Source organism: Corylus avellana, chromosome 4 (assembly GCF_965113065.1).
Source record: "Corylus avellana chromosome 4, dhCorAvel1.hap1.2, whole genome shotgun sequence".
In the NCBI taxonomy this organism is placed as follows: Eukaryota; Viridiplantae; Streptophyta; class Magnoliopsida; order Fagales; family Betulaceae; genus Corylus; species Corylus avellana.
Window position 1 is genome coordinate 36,116,744 of NC_142493.1, and position 23,217 is coordinate 36,139,960.

The 23,217-nt window shown below is 36.6% G+C and overlaps 3 protein-coding genes across 8 annotated transcripts; 1 reads left to right on the forward strand and 2 right to left on the reverse strand.

The window, feature by feature from the left end:
• The first annotated feature begins 4,725 nt into the window (after window positions 1-4,725).
• On the forward strand, window positions 4,726-6,544 carry LOC132179244 (tRNA dimethylallyltransferase). Of its 5 annotated transcripts, none has more exons than XM_059591916.2 (8): window positions 4,726-4,859; window positions 4,935-5,094; window positions 5,162-5,205; window positions 5,289-5,399; window positions 5,595-5,687; window positions 5,771-5,877; window positions 5,983-6,141; window positions 6,366-6,544. In XM_059591916.2, the coding sequence occupies exons 1-7, from the start codon at window positions 4,768-4,770 to the stop codon at window positions 6,123-6,125; spliced, it is 750 nt and encodes a 249-aa protein (XP_059447899.1). In that variant the 5' UTR covers window positions 4,726-4,767; the 3' UTR covers window positions 6,126-6,141; window positions 6,366-6,544. The 5 variants fall into 5 exon arrangements, with proteins under 5 accessions (XP_059447899.1, XP_059447900.1, XP_059447901.1 ...); XM_059591917.2 differs by having other exon boundaries at window positions 4,935-5,052; XM_059591918.2 differs by lacking the exon at window positions 5,289-5,399.
• Window positions 6,545-6,744: 200 nt separating this feature from the next.
• CRN (Protein kinase superfamily protein) lies at window positions 6,745-10,760 on the reverse strand. 2 transcript variants are annotated; one of them, XM_088515170.1, is made up of 3 exons: window positions 9,230-10,760; window positions 8,581-8,898; window positions 6,745-6,985 (listed from the first exon to the last, which is right to left on the reverse strand). In XM_088515170.1, exons 1-2 carry the CDS (start codon window positions 10,105-10,107, stop codon window positions 8,589-8,591), a joined length of 1,188 nt encoding a protein of 395 aa, XP_088371296.1. In that variant the 5' UTR covers window positions 10,108-10,760; the 3' UTR covers window positions 6,745-6,985; window positions 8,581-8,588. The 2 variants fall into 2 exon arrangements, with proteins under 2 accessions (XP_088371296.1, XP_059448165.2); XM_059592182.2 differs by lacking the exon at window positions 6,745-6,985 and having other exon boundaries at window positions 8,510-8,898; window positions 9,230-10,245; window positions 10,342-10,760.
• Window positions 10,761-12,288: 1,528 nt separating this feature from the next.
• SFC (ARF GTPase-activating protein) lies at window positions 12,289-22,973 on the reverse strand. The gene is made up of 19 exons (XM_059592181.2): window positions 22,364-22,973; window positions 21,395-21,471; window positions 20,985-21,085; window positions 20,714-20,784; window positions 19,613-19,675; window positions 18,797-18,841; window positions 18,354-18,419; window positions 18,193-18,240; window positions 17,969-18,064; window positions 17,844-17,885; window positions 17,161-17,376; window positions 16,908-17,039; window positions 16,580-16,804; window positions 16,324-16,410; window positions 15,903-16,241; window positions 14,593-14,738; window positions 14,386-14,479; window positions 13,083-13,573; window positions 12,289-12,845 (listed from the first exon to the last, which is right to left on the reverse strand). Exons 1-19 carry the CDS (start codon window positions 22,406-22,408, stop codon window positions 12,731-12,733), a joined length of 2,499 nt encoding a protein of 832 aa, XP_059448164.1. The 5' UTR covers window positions 22,409-22,973; the 3' UTR covers window positions 12,289-12,730.
• Window positions 22,974-23,217: the final 244 nt, after the last annotated feature.

Genomic DNA, 23,217 nt, shown 5'->3' on the forward strand with positions numbered 1-23,217 from the left:
TGACTATTAAAATCTCCATTGATCTTGTGATTGATCATTATTAAATTTTGATCAAATAGTGATTTTAATAGTTACATCATTCTTTGAGGGACACAAGAGTGACTTCTAAAATATGTCGGTTTACCATGTATATAGCATTAGTAGTCATGTGACTGTATAATTTTCATTTTAGAAAGATCTTCGATTTTTTTTTTTCTTATAAAGGAAAATATGATCTAATAGCATGATCGCCTTCTGTGTCAAGGCTGTTAAGGCGATTATTTATGAATCACCAGTAATGTAATTTTTTTTGCAAGATATTATGGATTAACATTTCAACAATTTTAATTTTAGCAACGATTTTCATTATCAATTATGGGAGTGCGTAAAATATTCCACTTAAAACTTGCTGATAAGTGGACAAAGTTTTTATTTATTTATTTATTTATTTATTAAACTAATATGAAACATATAATTCTCATATATATGCAATTTGAAGTTGAATTTTCCTCCTAGAATATTGTGAAAATGATAGTTTAGTTTTGTAGGGATTGTTAAAAAAAATGATACTATATGTATGTAAACACTGCTCACACTTTACAAAAAGCATATGAAACGAAGCTTCGAAGGTTTGAACCTTGAATGGTTACCATTAATTGTGTTGATGAAGCATTATCACGCTAAATATGACCAAATTCTGGTGCTGACTAGTGACTAGACGATGAGCAAGCGTCAGTGAGCTGTGAGCCATGTATTAATGTATATATATATTCACGCAACGTACGCAAGATGGTTCATTGAGTAAGTTAAAGGATCGGGTCCGTTGGGTTCGTCTTGTAGCGTTAGTGATCCGTCATCATCACCCAATGGGAAAATCCTAGATTTGGGAAAATCCTACTTTCGCCACTGCTTGGGCGCACAGTTTTGTAAAAAGCGCTACAAGAAAATCGGTTTCAGTTACGACCTTTTTTTATCTCTTTTATAGCTTTATTCTCGACCATGATTATGAGCATAATCCCACTTGTCAATTAGTTTTCATCTCTGTTTGTCCATTCTAAGGCACCGAACGGGCATGGCATTTTCTATATTTTGGGGAGTGGATTCCATTCCCAAAGAAAAGTAAATGACACCAACAAACAAAAATTGCTATATTTCTTTCAAATTAGTTTGTTCGAATTTTTACTGGTTAAATACCTAATATCTCTTTAGGGTTTCATTTCTTTATTTTTATTTTTTCTTAGGGTTTGAATTTTATTATAAGAGATACCTGTAATTTTGATAAAGACTAAATTAGTCATTCCGTTCATTGACCGTTAGTTGACTTAACGGAAGTCCACGTCATTAAAGCTCTAGCAGCTTAAGAGAAGGAAACTGCAACACCTACATGCATTGCCCCACAACACCTAGGGTGCGTAGCCCACTTGTCTAGAACATGTAGGCCCTGCAATATTTTTCTCTTAAATTACTTGAATTTTCAATGTGGAGATCCTCATCTAAGCCAATGGTTTTGTCAAAATGATTTTAATCCTAGTAATTAAGGGAGACCATTAGAGCATGAGAAATGCTATTTAGTATATTGTTATATACTTGTCATATAATTGAGATATCGTGACAGTAAAAATAGCTATTGATTTTTCTTTTTTTACAAGTCTTAGTTATTCAAAGGCTAATTTTCATTGTTACATCATCTAAGTTGTATGGTAGTCATATAACAATCTATTAAATAGTATAATATTAGATATAACATTTTTATCTCACAATTATATTATAATATTGACATTGAAATCATAATTAATCCTTTGATTTTTTTTTTACCAGTGACCTATTAAAAAGTTAACTAAAACTGTCAAAAGATATATATATATATATATAAACATTACTCTTGTTCTTGCTCTCTTTTCAATCAAAGGGAGATGATCACTGCACTCAAAGTCTCAAATGCTACCTTAAAAAGCAAAAAAAAAAAAAAGAGTCTCATAACTGTCTAGGTACGGACCATGCAGTGGATTCATTGTAAATGGATCCGTTTACCAAGCCGAAACTGTTTACTCGTTCTTTTACTTTTTGCCTTTATTTTTACTTTGTACTCTTTTTGTTTTTTTGTACTGTATTGTACATGGATCCGTTTCCAAGCGTTATTTTCCTTTTTGCCTTTATTTTTCTTATCCCATAATTTTGTTAGTTAGAATGAAAGCCAGATTCAATCTCAAATCTCTAGTAAATTATTAAGAAACTTCAATTAAAATATAGTTATTTTTGGTATAAATAACAACAACAAAAAACTCCGTATACCTAATTAAATTGAATTGCAACAAGAATAAGACACTAGATAGTTGATGGATTGAGATTTTCAGTAATTTATTGTCTGAATTACTAGTGTGAAAAAAATCTTTAAAAAATTACCTGCACAAAGAAGCGGCGGACTATTCAAAACATATTTGAACAAGTAAATTTCATAAGAAGAAAGGCACATGATGTGATGGATCTGCGCATCAGCTTCTTCCCCATAGCAAGATAAGCTTCGATATGTTAGTATGGTACGCTCATGCCATCTTATTTATCATGTCTTCTCCTTGTCTGCCTTCTTTATGCATACTATTATTATCACAACATATAGGAACTACTTTTGTGGCAAGGAAGGACTGCGAGCACCAATTCATTTAAGATGCCATCTTATCATGCCTGCAATTACTTTAATTTAGTCCCTTCATTTTAAATGAACTATATATGTATATTAAACAGAAGAAGGAAAAAAAAAAAAAAAAAAACGTAAAATCAAATTAAGTTAGGAGTAGCCATGCTAAAAATTGCTCAATAACCTCAAATAACAGTTAGAAGGAGGTGTCTCCAAGAGGTAGCTCAATCGACTGGGACCATACTTAATAAAGTGGATGTCACTAGTTCGAATCCCCTTCCCCCCTCTTGTGCGGACATGTCAAAAAAAAAAAAAAAAAACGAACAGTGAATAAGTCTTTTCTAATTATAACAGCCAATTAAAATTTCACAGCAACATAATATATCACTAAAATTAAGGACAACTATAAAAACATCAAACACAACAAGTGACGAATTGAAAACATTTTGAAAAACTATATTTGTCCATGAGAATTAAATTATAATCCAAGCGTGAGATAATGAACTTGGTCTATTGTGAATTTTGTCATCCACCAGCCAATCAATGAGTCCTTGGCAGCTTGGCTCCTTCATAAATAGCTGAAGCTAAACATGTTAGACTAGCAACCAAAATAATAAATTTAGAGAGATTTCATACACAATACTTTTATTACACTTTTATTAATGCAATGCTATCAAGCAGTCCTTGGATAATTTATTGTTAAAAAAAAAAAAAAAACAAAGATTTAAAAGCTGATTGATAATATCACATCAGGAAAATGAAATAAAAGTGAGGCGTAAGTACTCAAAAATTAGATGAGTTGTGATATTACATTCATATCTCACTCCTATCTTATTTATCTCACTTGAAAAATATTTATGCTGTTAAGCAATCCTAGGATAAGTGAGGCATAGAGGCGTTTTTGCAATCATACTCTAAAAATTTAAAAATTTATAATGTCAGTATCTCATGTTTTGCTCTTTTTTTAATTACATCCTTACTATCGAGGTTTAGGGTTAAATCATATAGTAAATAGGTAAAATCTTCCTTATACTCCTATAAAACTAATAAAAATACTAAACTTTCATTATTATTATTATTATGTTTTTTTTTTAAAAAAAAAAAAGAAAAAAAAAAAGCTTTATGGCTATGGGCATGTTGACCCACAACGGACCTTAGTTCCTGGCCTTGGTCGTGGGTCACATGACTCACTACTTGTGTTCTATTTTTTAAAATTTATTTTAAAACGATTTTGGAGATTTTGACATCTTTAAATCCTGAAATTGAAAAGAAAAAATTATTGGGATACTAACATTATAATTTTTTAAATTTGAAGGATATGATTGTAAAAATGCTTACACTTCAAGAAGGGTAAGAATATTTATTTTTATTTTCTTAACAAATATATATATATATATATATATATATATATATATTGAACGACTTAACAAATATTGATGAGCAATGATATACAGACATATCAACTCAGTAAAATAAGGTGCAATACGTGGCATTATTCGTTTAAACCAAATTAGTGAGAGCATTCACATTCTGCTCAGTAAATATTTTGCTATATTTTTGTCAAAAGACTATATTTATCTATTTTAGCTACCTACTTTTTTAAAGCACACACATTCGGCTCGCCCTAATCGTCAATTTGTACTACTCTTGAGAGAAGGTAAAATAATTATTTAATTAGACGAGAGATAGTGGACGATTTTTCTATGATATATTATATACATTACTCAGCAAATTTGCTTAATACTGTAACTCCTCAAAAAATAGTTGAGTATTTTGTTGAGCCCGGGTGGGGTATGTTCTTAGCTACATGGCTCTACAAAATAGCCGAACGCGGATGTGAATGCTCTGAGGGGCATGAGTTGTTTACTTACGGTTGGCAGCGATTGCGACCTCTAAGCTCACAAACCAAATTATCATGGGCTCCATGAAAACAGAAGGGGCCAGCTTTGAACTGAATCCACCTGGGTTTCCCCACTTTGCTGGCCCCAAAAACTGTGGCTTAGAAGCTCATTATTTGTTAGGCTCAAGGTGGGCTCAGAGACTCGAGCTTCAATAATTTGGGCCACGCGCGCGCGAACAGAAACACAAGCACAAACCACAAAAGAAAGAAAAAGATTATTGGCAGTGACAGGGTTGAGCGTGTTTAGACGAATATGGTAGAGAGGTTCTTCTCCGTGAGGCAGGCGGACCGCCTCAACGACAACCAATCCGATCCAATTGCGCTTCTCTCCGGGCCTCCTTCCTGGTAAGTCCTATCATCTATCCATCTCTCTGAATGATTTGTCTTTGAATTCTCTCTGACTTATGCGTGGATTTGCAGCGGAAAGACCTCGTTGCTATTCCAGTTCGCATTCAACTCCGCGTCACAATGCAACCGCCACGTGGTGTTCATATGCAACCGGCGCAAGTTAGAAAGCAAACCCCCCTATCTCTCTCAGGTGCTTCTTAGTTCTGTCTTCTCTCACACAATTACAAACAAGGTACAAATTACTGTGTATTCTTCTTCTCTCACGCTTTCAATTCTGTTAATAAATATTTCATTTTCAGGGCATTGACCCGTCCTCGGATACCTTTCAGCGTATACAAATGAAGTAAGCAATCAAACCTTTTGAAGGAAAAAACCTTACTATATAGCAGTTCTTAATTCTGTTTAGAATTTTAAATGTTCTCAAAGATATGTGGACGATGAAGAAGGAATTAAAAATTACTTTGCTGCATTCCACCTGCATGATACATTTCCTGCAGCGGTTGTTGTCGATGATTTTGGAGACTTGTTTGTGGAAAGGTACGTATTTTGTTTATCATGTAAGAAAGTGCATAGGGAGATTTTGTATGTGTTAAACTAGTACATTTGTGAGTGATTAAGTCCACATCGCTTTTAATCACCAAAATGACCGATTGGTATAATATGATTGGATTAAAATCCTTAGGTTTTATCTAAATCTCCTTATTAGCCGATATTGCCTGTAAATTCTCAAAGGAGCTGCCAAGAGAAATATAACAATCCTCGCGGAAGAGACTTGGCAATGGTTCGGACTCTAGCTTTGTGTCACAACGCAGTTAATCATGCAAAGTGAGTGAACAATTTGACCATTATTAATGTTAGCTTGTGTTGCTTAATTATTCCTCTGTGAGAAGTTGTATATATGGTGGTAGTAAGACGGGGCCTTGCAAGCTTCTGCTGTCAGACACACACCACGGAGACTCCCCGAGGCTGCTCTTCATCTACAAGAGATGGGTACCAGCCATTTTCACAATTAGAGGTTGGCTTGGTCGTTAAAAGGCACTCTTACTCTTGGGTTGTTTATTGATCCATCTTGTATGCTTTTACGCACGAGGTTGTATTGGGATTTTTGTGCTGCATGCAGGTGATGGCTCAGGATCGTTCTTTCTGATGAAAAGCAACAGCAGCTCGGGGAGTGGCAGCTCAGTGAGGACGAGAACTGCAAACTACTCCATCGCTCTGCAGTATCTGTTTTTGGAGGAGATCACCCAAGACAGTGAACTGTAATTACATATATATCTAGGTAGTTTTTTCAGAGTACTCTCTGCTGAATGAACTGTACTGTGTTGCTGTCAATTTTTTTTTTTTTTTTTTTTTTTTTTCAGTTTTTCTGTCGGCATTGTAACTTCTTATTCAGTAGAGACACTTAACTTTGTGATATTTACATCTTATTCTGCAATGTTTTTAAGCTTTTCCCTTTGGCATTGTAAAGGAAAAAAAGCTTAATATTTCTGGTGGCTTTCGCAGGTGAAATTGCTGCATCATAAGCCCAAGACTTGATGGCAGTTTCAAATATGTAAAACCTAAAAGTTGAAATTCTTCGCACCTATCTTTACCTATTGTTAAGAATATATTACTACACCTATAATTTTCTTAATTGTTTTGCTTTAATTGTAATGCACCCGCCCTTTAGTTGCGTTGCTTAATTGTTTTGCTATGTTTAATAGTTTTGCTTATATTTGTATATCTTGGTTTGTGCTTTTATATATTAGATTAGATTAGATTCCTTTAATTGAACAATGATATTTTTTGTGTGTGTGTGTCTCAATAGAATTATTGAGAGACAAAATAATTTTTTTTTTTTTTTTAAAAAAGGGTCAAAGTTTTTCACTGCATCTGCATGCTCAACCAGAAAATTACGAGTGCGAGGCCTATGCGTGGCATTTGTGGAGAGGTGAGCAATCACATTGACAGCTGTAAGGGGATAACTAACAGTTGATTTTGCTCCCCACGCTTTTTTAAATAAAATCTTTAGGAGCATGCAACACTTTTTGGCCCCAGGTGCATGACCTCTCTGAGTACCCTTAGCAGTCAGTCAGCATCCCCACCACATGCCTTTTCTCAGACTTTTCATGCTCCCTAGGCATCTACACCGCATGAGGATACATTTTGTCACACGCTTTAGGCAAGACAAACTAAATTATTTGTATTGTTTCTTTTACCACTTGCATAAACACAAACTTAACACCCAAAAAAGCTTTAAAACAAAAATTTGAAGGCAAGATGAACGCTTTAAGAACGGCTGTTAGGACTCATATTGATCTGGTCATTTGAAATCACCATCAAAAGCTAGTGCATTAGCTTAAGCCATTCCTCACATTTCCCCTTTGAAACTTGTGTTAGTTCTGGGCACTATTAGATCATAGCTTTAGCTGTGCAATACCCAAATGCAATACACTTTATTTGGGCCATTCATGGCTGCAGAAGTGGTTTGGCACCCAAAACCGGCCTCTATGGGAGGCCAAACCACCCCTTGACCAAAAGAGTGATTCGGTCACCCCAAACTAGCAAATAGGAGTGGCCACCAATGGGGTGGTTTGGCAACCCCAACTCCAACCCTCCTTTTGTTTTTCTTTTTAATTTACTATCACAATTTGGACCGTCCATTTGGTCAAATAAAATGTAATGCACTGGATCTCAATCCAGGCTATCCAGCTAAAAAAGCACCAGTTCAGAAGTTACTGACACCCATGTTGGAACAACTAAATGTTGTTCTCTGTTGAACATAAAAGCTAGTAATGTTGCACCAAAACCAGAAAGGTGTCACAAAGATGCAACAGAATATTGTACTCAATCCAATTGCTAATGGGAAGTAAGTGAAGTCATTCTAGTGTAACGTAACACAAAAGAGACAATTTTGTTTTCAAGAGCCATCAAAAAAATACATTCTAAAAAATCACCTAGAGTCTGTTTGGAATTGCATTTGAAAGTCTTGAAAGTGCCTTTAATACTCAAAAAGCTCGTTTGAAGAAAAAAATATTTGTTTGGTAAAAAAATTAAAAGCACTTTTAAGGATCCAAAAAGCCTAAAAATAGCCAAAACGTACTTTTGGTAAAAGCTTAAAAATGAAGTTTTTACCCAAAAGCACTTTTTGACTTAAAAACTCTATTTCTAAAACACAATTCCAAACAAACTCCTAGTATGTTATAGATAAAGTGGAGAGGAGTTTCAGTTGGATGACACAACATGATACTTTAGAGGTCTGAACGCAGCCTACAAGGCATAAGCAGATTCCATATGGTAAGTTGGTCATAAAGCAAAAGGCAAAAATAAAGAGAATTGCCTAATTTTAAGTTAAAAAGGACTCGTGATTCCCAAAAAGTGATGTCCAATAAAGACAGCCACCCAAACCCCACCATCATTAGAATGTAAAAGCATAATAATGCAAATGTCCCCGCATCATTATCTGATCAAACAGTCACCTCTTGAATACCAGCTTCCTCACTAAAAATATATCAGTTATGTACAGAGCTCCGTATGATCATACAGATATGGAAAAGAGGCAAGAAAGAAGCAAAACAATACAAAATGCAGCAATCACAACCACAACACCATGACAAATTTGCAGTTTGTAAGAGAGATTACTCCACATGTATTGCAAACTAGATCCCTAAAAGCAAAATTCCAATAATTCCAATTTCCAAATTCTACAGAAACTGAAGATTCAATGGTTTATACTTACAATTTCCTTCAAAAACTGTGCAGTTGGGTTAGCATGTGAACAAGCTCATCACTGGAAGGCCTGTCTGCAGGACAATCAGATAGGCAAACAACAGCTATTCTCACTGCCATCAGCATCTCATCCTCCTCCCCTTCTTCCCCAAGAATACTCCTGTCTAGTGCTTCTCGTGCCTCCCCTGCTTGCTGCAAATGCCGGAGCCACTGTCCCAAACTCCCCCTGCCAACCGGTTCTCTAAATAATGGATCAGTAGGGTCTCTACCAGTTAACAGAACACCCAATATCATCCCAAAACTGAAAACATCGCTCTTATCAGTATACCTGTTTCAAATGGAAATCTAATGGTCAGTTGCAACCAAAATACTTATGGATAACTAGAGGTCCTCTCAACAACAATTATTTACAAACATTGGGGGGAAAAATTCAACTTCACCGTAGCTACTAGAATCTAACTTGGTAATTTCAACAGCAGAAAAAACACCCATTTGAGGTCTAGAATGTTTAAAGAAACAAGATGATCTTTTTTCTTGTAGCAATCAAATTAACAGAGAAAGGACTACTTGTTGAATTAATTGCTCATCACTACTACAACATGGAGAATTGCAGAGAAATTTCTACAAATCTTTTAAATCATTAAAATTAATGTTATTACCTGCAATCTCGGACACACTCTGGGGCATTGTAGCCAGATGTTGCTCTATCCAAGTGGGGTATGAGCTTAGCCAACCCACAATCTCCCAACCTGGGTTGAAACTCGGCGTCCAACATCACATTGGTAGATTTCAAGTTATAGTGAAGAACCTGAGGATCACACTCAAAATGAAGATACTGAAGCCCCTTCACAACCCCAACCGCAATCCTAAGGCGCACCTCCCATCCAAGCTGCAACTGATTATCTCTAACTCTATGCATAGCATCCTCAAGACTCCCGCCCGGGACATAATCATAGACCAAAGAGAATCCACCGCCAGCCCCGCGAACATAAGCCCTTAGGCTCATCAAATTTCTGTGTCTCAAACCGGCAAGCATTTCCAGCTCCTGCTGTATCTTTCTCTTCACCGACCTCTCCGGTGAACCGCCCTCAAACGGTTCGAGCCTCTTGACGGCGATTATAAGCCCGTTGTCGAGCACGGTCCGGTAGTATTTACCGTTGGGGCTTGACCCCAGCAAGTGGTTCTCATTGGCGAGAGCAGCTTGGAGCGTCTTGGGGTCGATTTTGGGAGAGAATATGACGGGGCCTTTGAGAAGTGGGGTTCGGTTGAGGTACCGGACGAAGCTGCGGACTATGAGAGCGAAGACGAAAGCACCAACCAAACCGGTTACTGCTCCTAGTGCAACGCTGACAAGAATTCTTCTGAGTCCGTTTTGGTATTTGGGCGGCGAAGGCTCGGAGGAGATGTGCTTTGTGGTTCTCTCTTGGCAGTACCCAGTGGTGTAGTGAAAGCAGAATGAAACCAACAGCAAAAGAAGAGTAACGAGTTTGTTGTTGCAAACGTAGAGGGTGTATCTGTATCTTCTTCTTTTCTCCATTCTTTTGTGCGCTAAGCCACAAATCTCAGAACCCAGGGAGAGAGGAGAGAGAGAAAGAGGGAGCTTTAAGCTATATGCCTTGAAATGTATATGTTCAAGGTGCAAAATTAGCTAATGGCTTTTCAGCATCCCGGGAGCCTGAGAATGAAAATGAGAAAACCTCAAACGCTCACAAAATATATTTTTAGGTCCCTCCTCTAATTAAGATGCATGAAAAACAGAGAAAAATCCTACCTTCAAGTTGAGCCCTCAAAGGGCTTCAACCCATCAGAGAAGCTTCGATGTGCTTGAGACTGGCGCGCATATCAGATTAAAAGAAAGAACGAATTTTGAATGAAAAATCTCAGAAGAAAGACGCAAAGAATCATTTCGTCATCGATTCCCATCTTTTTCTCACTCACCCGAAAAAATTCTTTTACTTATCCGAGCTTGAATGTGAATCTTTTACCTCTAAAATTCCACTCTTCACCATCAAATAAGAGGTGTGGTTACTTTAATAGCCCCAAGTAAAGACACCCAGAAATTATTATTTTCCCTGTTAAAAAATTTGCAACCTCCTCAAAAATGCAAGACCCGGAAATAAATTTTTTATTATTATATCTTTTTTTTCTTGTTAGGATTAGCAAAAGCTCAAAGACTCGCAGATTCAAAGTCAGACAGATTTTCAGTAAGTAAACCTAACCCAGCGACTTGTTATCCTCACAACATGTTCTACCATCGCTGTCCTTGAAAACTCGAAACACAAACAAAACCCAATGAGAATTGGGTACCTCTCTCTCTCTCTCTGTCTGACTGTCTCTGTGTCTCTGCCTGACCATTCCTCTGTGGACAAAACTGGGTTCCCGCCTTTCGGAGAGACACATTACTGAAGTGGGGTCCAGTGCCACGTTGGCGGAAGGCATTGCTCGCGTCGCTATCACGAGGGGGGGCGAAAGCAAGAGACATCGAGCTGTGTGCAAGAAGCTAGACGAGGTGAGGGATCCCCGCCGTTGGTTTAGGTTGGGATGAGATCGGAACCGTTGATTGGGGAACCACGGGAATTTGTGCTAATGTGGCTTTTTGTGATTATAGAAATGCCACCGTCTTATCGCGTGGATTAGCAACGTTTTTCACTTTTCTCATCGAATAATTGCTTTTCCCTTCTCTTTTCTTCGTTGCCCAAATAATTAAAAATAAAAAAATAAAAAAAATAAAAAAATTCTTTTCTTTTTTATTTTTAAACTGAATTATGAAGAATTTTTTAAGCCTTTATCTTTTCTTTGTGTCCCGGTAGGGTATGGGGACGAGTGAAAGGCCAACACGTGTGCACGTGTGGGCTTTTTGAACAGGGAAATGCACTGTAGCAGAGCTTTTTACAATGCTTTTACCTCGAGCCTCACGGGCATTGCTCGCCTTATTCCCCACAGTTTTTACCATCATGATGTCGGGCCCCACGCCCATCCCGCAATGAACGAATTTCGTTTTTTTTTTTTTTTTATCTCCTGCTCTGTTTTTATGAACGGAATATATCAGTATCACCATCATTAACCACATTGTTGTGCAGTTGTGCTTCTACTAAGAAGTGGCGTGGCCCCCATCTCCCTTACTTCATTGCTTCATTGAAGCGTATATACTTCTCTTTGCACTAAATACCGAAATATACAAGGAAGTGAGAGTCAGGCCAGTTCTCGCTAAGTATATGTTGTATACTTATATTTGTCTCATAATTTTAAATAGAATATGATAAGAACATTAAACTGAAGGGAAGAAAAAGGAAGATATACTGATATACATAAAGTGAAGCCGAGGATTTAGACCATTTTATAAAATGAGAAAAAGAGAAGGACAATATGGTTTCAGGGAAAATTAAAAAAAAGAAAAAAAGACGAAAGGAGTATGGTACTCATTTCCGTAATGGACAAGATTCTTTACATTTCAAGTGAAATTATATATATATATATAATGTCAACATATTCACCAGGTGAGATGTAGAGGATCTTGTTCTTTGTCATGGGGAACCCAGCGGCCAACTTGTCCAACTATGGTGACCTCTGCACAAGGCCACCCACGTTGCCCCATCATTTTCGTGAAAAATTGTTACAAGCATACAGGAGCTTTTACAAGTAAAAATAAATAAAACCCAGAAGCGGATAGTTTGCATAAACGAGCATATAAAGTAACACTATTTGTGCATCCAAAGACTTATAGCCACAATAAAGCTTCATTAAAAGAAACCAATGTACAAATACACAATGCACTAAACTAAAATCATCATAGCTTCATTTTTTCTTTTTTCTTTTTTGGTAAAGTTAAATCATCACAGCTTCACCAAAGCGGAAGCAAACAAACTGAATAAACAAAAATACATGACATTACCAAGCCCTTTGGCTCATGGATATAAGTGCACTTCACTCTGATCAAAGGGGCCTTCTTAAATTACAAGCCTGCACACTCCCATGGGGCAGGCACGCCAACCTACCACTCCTCTAAATCTTCGAAAAACACTGGTGACATTTCCTTCAATGGAGAACCAGCTCTCAAATTTATGAGATATAATTATACAAAATGCAATACCATCATATCTTTCTCTTAACACTGTCCAGCTTTAATGTATTTGGCCTTCAGTAATATCTTGTTTCAGAATCTATCCATTTGAGTCCGCTAATAAAGCAATGACTTCACCATCATCAAAGTTTGACTCTACTGCTACCTCAAATGGGTTTTTACCTTCACCATTTACAGCCCGTGGATTAGCTCCCCTGCACATAAAAAAGTTGAAAAATATAATGCGATAAAATAAAAAATAAAACATCAACAAAAAATCACACGCACATATATTTGAATATAGAGACTGGCAACCTAAGAAAAAACTGTGAAAAGAATACTGCAACTATAACCATGATGTAGCAATGATTTTAGCCACCATCCCTAAAGGAAAAAGAAAAAAAAAAAGCGCTAAAAGCTAAAAGCTAAAATCTAAGGACCATAAAAGTCACCTTGTAAGAAGCAATTTCACAGATGTGGTTCTGCCTTTGAGAATGCAGCGGTGTAGTGGCGTTTGACCTCTTGAATCAGTTGCATTTATATGTGCACCATACTGTAGGAGGAGTTCTATCATGCCAATGTCTGTAGTTTCACAAGCAAGGTGAAGCAGGGTGCACCCATCTAGATCCTCCAAGGTCTGGCCTTCAGTTGTGCCTGCCAAGTTTGTAGAGCTAGTGGAGGACCTTTCCAATGAATCCACTGTGAAGCTGCTAGAACTGTTGTCAAGGCTGGTCTGCTCGTGCAATAGCATTGCTTTGGCAAGGGTTATAGAAGAGACAAAAGATGTTTGCTCGTATACAGCATTAACATCTGCTTCAGAATTCACTATGTGACGATATACAGCTTTCTTGTCATTAGCACGCACACCCTCCCAGATTTGTTGTGCCACTAAGTGAGGATATTGATTGTCTTTTGGCTTACGAACAAAAATCTTTTCTGCATACTGTAATCAAAAGAAAACATCTGTCACTTGAAAATTTCTGCAGCAGTCTGAAAGACTTAGCAAGTAGCATATGGCGCATAAGATTAGTAATCCACACAAAAAAAAAGAGATGTTTGAAAATTTTCAAATATCGGTATTGCATCTTGAAAACTGCTGGGAGATTATCAGGGAGAAGAACAGCATGCAATATGTTGTGTAGGACTTCTCTTTAACTCCCTGTACTTTGGTTAGAGAGAAAAATCTAGTTCTCTCTCTCTCTCAAGGACACCCACCCACCCACGAACTCAATAGTCACTAGGAAACAGTAATGCCCACGATCCTCGATTCACTAAACTACTAAGCATCTGTCAACCTACAGATTTAATTCTGCAATCCTGCACTATCTGCAGACTGCAGCTATTACTCTGCACAAATGATTTCATCTCACTAACTCATCATTCAGAAACCAAAAATACAAGCTGAAGTGGGTTCATAGTATTATACTGCTCTTATCAACATCTTAAGAGTGAATCCTAACTATTTTCTTATCTTTCCAGTTCTCAGAGATCAACAATTAGTTGTAGCTAATGTCTTAAAACTAATGACTTGTCTAGTAAACCCTCTATTCCAAAACATAAATAGTCACTCATTTCTATCATAGTGCACAAATTGTCAGCAACTACATATGATACAGATGTAATTACCGGCATTCACAGGAAAAGTGTAAACAATCACTGAACATATCTTATCTACATAGGCCACATGCAATTATCTTCAGGTGAAAGAGAATGACTTAAACAAAAAGATCATAATAGAAGACTAAATTGTCACACCTTTGCATGGATGAACTTCTCCTTCACTGATATAGAATCAGCATGACTGGGTTTACTGATAAAAATCAGCTGTGGCTTATCAGACTTGTAAAGGCTTCAGAAACAGAAAATAATAAGTGGGTGTTAGCCACACCAATCAAAAGAAGAATAATATATTTCTGTGGGGTTGAAACAATCCAATTTCAATCATTATTAGAGATTCTTTACCCTGCAGGGACGAGATCAAGCTGAAAAGCACTTCTTGATTGCAATAGTTCCTCCCATACTGAATTGGCAAAGGCATTGCCCAGAGACTGAAACAAACTTATAACAGAAGGATCCCACACTTTGACATCCAGAGTAAGAGACCGTACCTGAAATAGCAATCAACACAAGAACAAAAGGTGCACAAATGAGCACTGTATAAACATCATCACCAAATGGAATCTTATCCAACTGTTAAAAAAAGAAGAAGAAGAAGAAGACGAAGATATCATGAAATTAAATAGGAGTATGGCCCAACAAAAAGTCAATAAGAAAAACCAACAATTCCCACCAAATGACAGACTCAATATGAGATTCTCCATTTACCCATACATTGGATCATGCACGCCAATGTTATCATGCACAATACAGAGCCCAGTAATTGCATTGGCAGAAAGTTTCAGAGCTTCTTCTTAAGAAAGAAAGTTGGGAGAAAAATTAATCATCTATTGAATATTTAATAGTTCCCACAAAAATTGAGTAGTTAAAAAATGTTTTATATACAAATAAAAATTCATTATCTTTGGAAACTTCAAAAAAATAAAAGTAGTAAGAGTACACCACATAAAACAATATGAATCCAGACAAAGTCCTAAGATGTAACTCCTGGGAATCTGAGACTGTCAATGCAGAGGAGTAATCTTGGAAGGATGGAGATGGGTAGGAAGGAAAAGGGAAGGAAGCATAAAATAAGAAAAAACTTGTTTTTTTGTGACAGAAAATACAAATTATGGACCCAAGTAGCTATGATTGAGGCTTGATACATATCTTGGAAGCATAATAAACTAAATTCAACAACTCTTAATCTATGAACCTTCTATTAAGATGATACAAGAAGCTGATTTATTAGTTTTAAGGCAAGCACATAAAATTTTGAATGAGACAGACTTGCAGGCAATTTCTGCAGTCAAATCACAGAACAGCACTAGTACGTCTAAAGATGACCACATGCAATAGGCTCTCTAACCCATCAAAGATTCTTAAAAATGCAAAGACTAGATAAAGCAGGACACCACCAATTTGTTTTTAGGATCATTCAACTATGTTCACTATAACTCTCCAATAGAAGCTTATCTATAAAATTAAATGATAACTGAAAGAAATTGTAATTCATATGCTATTTTTATGCATATGTTCATCAGTCATCATCCATCTAAACCTCTTATAAAGACATCTAAACGTCGGTCAAAATAGAACATTGTCTGTCCAAGAAGCAAGCATGCTCATAGAGAACATGTAAAAGTACGAGTATATCTCTAACATATAGAATTTACCTTCGATATGTGTACCCCGAGATTACGGTGAACACCAGAACATTCAATACAAACAAGAACACCAAGATTTAATGATGCCCAATCTGGTTCGGGGGCACCGCAATCGGCACATTTATCATTTCCACATACTCTTCGCAATACATCGATTGGCTTCTCAATTTTTACACAGGATCGTTGTGGTTGCATACTTCTCATTGGGCGCTCAGAATGTGCAGTAGCAGGGCCCCTCTCGGATGTATATTCTTCAACTGTGCAGTGATCAAAGTCAGAACTTTCAAAAGAACTACTCTCACTTGCAGAGCGATGATGACTGCTTCCCATTGGACTAGCAGGCAGACACTGTCATATGGTGGAAACTTCAATCATCAAAACAACGATGAATATAATTGGCCACAATCATCAAATTGTTTTTAGAAATTACCCTCTCAGGAGCTTGAGAACTAAGTAATGAAGCTATGACCCCTGTGATCTTTTCAATCCAATCCATTTGATCCAGTGCACTCTCTGCCTGCACTGACAAGCATAAATAAATGTTATTGAGGATCTATTACCAAACATTAACCCTCAGCAGTACCCCATCTTCTTGGCAGAATCATCCAGCAAGTTAGTTTCTGATGCTTTAAATTCCATGAAAGAAAATCTGAACCCACAAGGACATGCTACCCCTCAAGTCATACCTGCAAAGTGTAGTTCTTTGTTGGTGAAATGATCCTGAAGCAAAACCGAAGATCTGACTGGTCAGCATCAACTTTGATTGTTGACGTAAGCAGGTTTACTGTGTGATGAGCAACAGATTTCTCATCGTGTACTCCACCATGATAATGAGAGGAAAGCCACCGACTCAGCAGTCCAGAACCAAGCTCAGAACTATTCCTCTGACCAGAAAGTTGACTGCTAGAGCCCTAAAAGATATACCCAAACACAAGCATGAAAGGTAAAAGTTGATGCCAAGCAGAGACTTGAACCCACATGTAGCCTGACTTAGATTATAAACAAGGTACTTACAGATGATTTGCTGCACTGTTTGCGATAGTAATACAGCATTCCACGGCTATCAAGAACAAAAAACCTTCTTTTCCAGTCACCCCTTAAGTTTGAGGAACGCTTTGAGAGATAACCTTGTCGAATGGTTTGAACCTGAGACATTTCTTACAGCATTAGATGTATATAGAGACAACTAGAAAGATGAGAAAACTCAATTTGTAAAACAAAGATAGTTTTATAGATAGAGCTTCTTGATAAATTAAAAAATATAAACCTTTCCCTTTGCAGCAGACTGCATAACCGCCTCTATCATTTTGTGTGAACTTCTACCAATGGCTTGTATACCATCTCCATTAGGAGATCCATTTGTACCATTGGAAGACCACCTACTCTCTCGATCCACCTGCCTTTTATAATCTTGCATCCTCTCATTAAGAGCGGCCTGCTCATAGTTAGACCTTTCTCTCGACTGTTGTGCATAAGTCAAAACCTGCAAAACAACAATAAATCTCAAATTTCAAATTTCAACAATAAACTTCACCTAGACAATATTTAACACGAGAAACATTAGAGTTCTCTCAGCTTATCAACCCAAGCCCATTCCCCACTATCTTGGGTTGGCCACTTCAAATTTTTTCTTGCCAATCCGGTCCTCCTAGAGCCATATTCATACAGCACTGGTACATCAACAATCCCAACTTGTAGAACATTATTTTTATTTATTTTTTAATTTTGGATGGTAAATCCTTAGAGATGTTTATACCATTTTGTTGACACAGCACGGGCTATATAGCAATGATGTGCTTTCCATTAAACTTCAAATCATTGAAAATGACTAATTATCAAAAGCAGATCTTTTACAAAGGACAAATAACCAAATTACAATTATTGTAATAGACCATAACGCCGATATTAACATATCTGCTTCCAATATAAACGCAAATGTAAACAGCAAACCTGATTAATGTATGGCTCCATTTGATGCAACAACTCATATCCCTACATATAGTAAAATAATCAAGATAAGCACATATAGGACAAAGAATGTGGAAAGGGCAGAAAGTTCCTGCCATGTCATCTACCTGTTTGAAGTATCGAAGGTGTGCATCCATCGTCCCACTGACTGCTTCCAAAAATTCGAACCTCTTTTTCGCTTCAACATTAGAAAGAGCAGTTACCTGGACAGAGTGACCAAAATTATAAATAAAACCCTGGGTGTCACTATCACAACATTGAGTAGCTGAATTTCAGAGGTCAGATAAAGGTTCATTTTTAGTAGAACAAGCATACCAAGAAATTTACTTACCAAATTGAAGCGAGCTTGCTCAAATATAGACCTTGCATTATGAAGCTCCTGGAATTTCTCCAAACTATATTAGAAAATTGAATGGAAGATTCCAGTACCATGACAATTCTACAGATAAGAATATGGAGATAAATAAACTAACAATTAATATTGCATGATACCTCCTCTAAAATAATTGCTACATCGGACTTTGTGCCTTTCCTCAGTGACAGAAACTTTTCACGAGCCTGTAGCATTATGAGCATAGTATAACAAAGCAGACATTACTTCCATATCAATAGTACATTGGTCATTCATCTCAAAACATCCATGAGATAACCAAAACCATGGTGAAATTATTGAAAGGAGGTGGCAGGTTTAGGCTTTTGTTGCTGTTTTAATATGCATAATCCAGATTTATTAATCAGTATAGTTATAATGTCGCTTTAAGAAAATTGCTGCAAATTCAAGATGCAAGGTTTCAGGTTCACACTATACTAACTAAAGTGTTTTGCAACACTATATTCTATCAATGGAAGGGTAACCCATGACAAGCTTTTCCTGACATGTATGCAAATGGCATCAACTAGAATGACCAATTAAGAATTTAAGATGAGGGATGCACCTGGTCATAAACCATACTAGCCTTGTCAAAACGCTTCCGTGCTTCCTGCACTAAGAGAAGATCCCTTAAAACCAATTTTGCAACAATAAATATTAAAAATCAGTGCAAAGATTTTCTTTCACAAAAATGTCACACTTAGAAGGACATCTCAATATGATGAGTGACATATGCTTGAAAAGGAAATCAGAACCCATGGCATAAATTGCTTGTAACTAGAAAATACTATATGGAAAAATGGTAGTCACAGCATAACTGGACGCAATTTTCTGCATGGACTAAGAGCTTCTCACGTGAAGTAAGACCCAAAGAATTTTCATTTCAACCAGCAAATGGGGATATGTGCATGTCAGTATCTATGAATGTAGTGCACCACCTGACTAAATAGCTGGCCTTGCATTCAATATTATTCATAAAAGAATAGAATAAACATTAAAGTTTCAAGTCAGCTTTCAGGACACTCTTGTCAACTCTTCTTCAGTAGAAAATTTTATGGAAGATGAAAAATCTCTTCATCCTAACCAGTGGGAGACCATATGCCCCCCACCTCCCAAAGGACAAAAAAATGCAGTCCAAGTGGTCAACAATGAGGTAGACATTATAACATTACTACTCATCGCATATGCAGTGGAAGCAATGGAGAGATTGAGGCCCTTCTGATAAACAGCTAAAAGTGACCGCTGAGAAATATAAAATTGCATTTGGACATCAAAGTTCTGTTGTCATACTTAAACTTATACCATATCAGAATTGATACCTCATAAAGAGTTATTACAATATACTTCTAATATGCAATAAAAATTAGGCAATTAACAGTACCTTGACCTCATGCAAATCAATATTGACAAACTGCAATAATCTGTCGTTTAGCATATGCTCAACCTGCGAGAGAGAGAGAGAGAGAGGAACAATCAAAATATGTCAACCAAAAAAAGGAAAAAAATAACTTCTTACTGACCCAAAGAAATATAAATTATTCGAGTGGGGGGGGGTGGGGAAGAGGAAAAAATTCTCCCAGATAGCAACATTTATGAAAAAGTATTATGTTCAGATATTTAAGCCTGATATCAATGTGGTCACAACTATTTAGAAATTAGTAAATTAAGCAGTAAGTGCACAACCACCAAATTCTTCCTCCTTTTCTCTTTTCCTGTAACAAGTGAAAAACTCAAAATGTGGCTTATAATAGAGACAACAAAGTTATTACATAGACTCACCCCACTAAGTAAGAAAGAATGTGCGACAAAGCCACTTTCAACCATCCATCATGCTATATGACAACTCCCTTTAGAATTCTCTTTGATGGTTCTTAAATTGCAATATAAGGACGATTGCAAGAAGAATAGAAAATAAAGAAAAATACAGCTTCTTATACAATTTTTTTTTTTTTTTTGGATAAGCAAATACAGCTTCTTATACATGTAAACAGGACTTATTTTTTAAAGGTACAAGCTTAGCTTTCTTTTTATATGAGAAAAGATAACAAGTTGAAGTGCTGCTGCAAGATTCCAAGTTTTCTATTATCTTTCCTCTGGACTTCATGAATGTCAAGATGAGCATTAAAAAAAAGCGTTAATGACATCAGCCAGTAGGTATGGACAATACGTCATAAACATTTTGAAGTTTAGTTTGCTCTCCTCAAGTCAAACTAATAAAAGAGAAAGAACAAAAGGTAGAGATGAGGTAGCATCTTTGGGAAATTCAATGCACCATGAGCCAGAACAGTTGGAAACTCACCAAGAAGCATGTACAGGAGCTAGTATTGGAGTGTACTAAGAAACATCATAACTCATATTCTGGCAATGGCAGTCAAATCAACATTGGCTTGATTTAACAGGAAATTAATTATGATAGAACAACAAGTTCAAGAAATTACAAGTTCTGAAAGCGGAAAAAATAATTCAGAATTTTTATTTTTACCTGGGACCGGAGAACTTCCTTGTATGTTCCAATTTCTCTCAACGCAATAGTAAATTTGGTCATTACAGGACCTGTAGAAGCAGATAGAAATTCAGTAAAAAGCATAAACTGCATTTTGAGAGCCACGAATACCGCATATTCCAGTCATATGGTGTAATTGCAAACATTTTCAATGTAAATAACATAAGTGATTGGAGCATCCACAAAATTTAAATTAACAAAAGAGCCAAGTTAAGAACCATTTTATTCCAGCATAAACAAATTGACATACCTCCAAAAGCCAAACTAATTGGATCATTATGCCCTCCACCAAAAGTTTCTAGTGCACTAGCAAAAGCAATGTCCCCATCATATCCCTCACCAAGTCCTTCACTGTGAGAGGAAAAACATATGCAATTAGAACCCACACAAACCAAAAGTCCATAGGATAACAAAATACTGGTTTGATGCAATAAAAAACACGAGGAATTGTCATTGGAAACTGCTTGAAAAATGTTATTTTCATGGTGGCAAATGAAATCAATGTAGAGATTCTAATTTACTCTGTCAACATTGTAATTCAAAATGCTAGCAACAGCTAGATGATACATACACTCTGAGAACTTTCTATAATGTGAAAATAGATCTTGAATTAAAGTATTGATGAATAATATAGAAACACTTTTATAAGTGTATACATACGTATATTTTCGACATCCTTTGTAAAACTTTAAACTTCTCTCCCTTAATGATTCAGCACTTTCCTCCAAGCTTTGTATCTGTTTAGCAAGAAGACACCAATAAGCCACAACACTTCAGTGCAGTGTATCAAACATGAACGCAATAGCGTCCAACAAATAATTTCAACCATAGCAAATCAAAATCAGCTGATACAAATATGTTATCCATATCTGGCATGGATACTATGACAACAGGGACATTTAATTTATCATGTTGGTGTCTTCAGCAACCAGTAGCGATTTGCTTAGAGTGAGGAACAATACAAACAGGAAAGATGGCACAAAGGTTATACGTAGTAGTCTTTTATTTCAGTTTCACAAACAATAAAGAGTGTTTCCTCACCTAGCTCAACTCAACTAAACGTTAAAATTAACTACATAGGTCAGCAACAATAGTTCGTCCAAGTTATCAATAAACAAAACTTCAGAAGGAGAGTAACCAACTCAAAGTCTAATTGCATAGTATTTGAAGCTTCAGAGATAAGGAAGTAGGATTCATACGGTGGGTTTTTAAAATGCCTCAAAGAAGTAACATAATTCGGCCTAAACATGTTAGCATTATATATTTTTATTAATAATAAGAAAACCCATAAAATTCACAACCGAGAAATGAAAAATCTGATTTCCATAAAATGTCCAACTAGTTAGCAATTATGGACAGTGACAATCAAGAAAACTACAAACTCTACAACCATAGCTCTCCTATTATTCATATTTGTTTAATTAATGAAACTTTCCTTACAACTTTCAAACTTCAAACCATTGGTATGCAGCAAACCTCCAATTAAGTGAAAACTCCCGAAGTTTCATTTCTCTTTCTAATTGTTCACAGCAACCAAACAGAGCTTGGAAAGTTCTCTTTTCTAATGCACAAATTTAAGATAATCAACCAGAGCATGCATAGCGAGAGAGACAGAGAAATAGAGAGGACCTGCTTGCGAAACATAGGAGAGTCATCGAGCTTTGCGAAATGCATTTTTTGATACCACGATTCTTGAGCTTCTTGGCGCTAATTATTAATTACCATTACATCCGAAGCTCGATCTTCGTTAATCAAATCTCATAACCGCCACGAAGAAGCGTGAATCCGAACGAGATCTCGCATTTCACTCGCATCTTGATCGCCATTCAACCAAGACCAAGAAAATAAACAGCAAATAAAAGAATCACCTCCAGTACTCGAAATTACAGCCCTGAAACAAATACGAGCTCGATTTACATGAATTTCACACCCACTGACGCTAACGAGAAGAGCGGCTTCGGGAGCTCCAATTTTTTTTTTTCTTTTGCTTTCTTTTTTTTTCTTTTCCTTTTTAGTTTTTAGCTTTTGGTTTCAAAACCCTAGAAGAGACCAGAATAAGAAACCCTAGGAAGTGCAGGAAAACGTGGAGGTTGGATTAGCGGTATACTTAGAGACAGTGTTTATTGGGAATTGAATGGGGATCGGTTAGGAAATTTGAATTAACCTGAAAATGTCGAAACCACATGTGTGTGAGACAGGCACAGACATAGATAAAAGCGAAACACACTCACAGCCTTTTTCTGTTTCTTCTTCACCCCAACTTTCTTTTTCTTTTTTTTTCTTTTTTTTTTTTGTTTCTTCCGTTTTTAATTTACTGCTTTACATAAACAGATGCGTAAGTGAATCGTGCAAAACTACGTCGTTTGGTCGTTTAATACACGGACAGAAGGTGGAGATCCATTGAGAAGCGGCGTCGTTTGAGTTACCTGAAGCGTATACATCATGGTTGTCTCACTCTCATTCATGGTACAGAAAATCCGCTC

Excerpts from the sequence above, each read along its gene's own strand:
- CRN (XM_088515170.1), bottom strand. The coding sequence starts at position 10,107 with ATGGAGAAAAGAAGAAGATACAGATACACCCTCTACGTTTGCAACAAC. Across the intron at positions 8,899-9,229 it reads GAGTGTGTCCGAGATTGCAG|GTATACTGATAAGAGCGATG; the intron begins GTAATAACATTA and ends CATTTGAAACAG.
- SFC (XM_059592181.2), bottom strand. The coding sequence starts at position 22,408 with ATGCATTTCGCAAAGCTCGATGACTCTCCTATGTTTCGCAAGCAG. Across the intron at positions 21,472-22,363 it reads CTCCTATGTTTCGCAAGCAG|ATACAAAGCTTGGAGGAAAG; the intron begins GTCCTCTCTATT and ends CTTGCTAAACAG. Across the intron at positions 18,241-18,353 it reads TAGCAATTATTTTAGAGGAG|GAGCTTCATAATGCAAGGTC; the intron begins GTATCATGCAAT and ends GAGAAATTCCAG.
- LOC132179244 (XM_059591916.2), top strand. The coding sequence starts at position 4,768 with ATGGTAGAGAGGTTCTTCTCCGTGAGGCAGGCGGACCGCCTCAACGAC. Across the intron at positions 4,860-4,934 it reads CTCTCCGGGCCTCCTTCCTG|CGGAAAGACCTCGTTGCTAT; the intron begins GTAAGTCCTATC and ends GTGGATTTGCAG. Across the intron at positions 5,206-5,288 it reads TTTCAGCGTATACAAATGAA|ATATGTGGACGATGAAGAAG; the intron begins GTAAGCAATCAA and ends ATGTTCTCAAAG.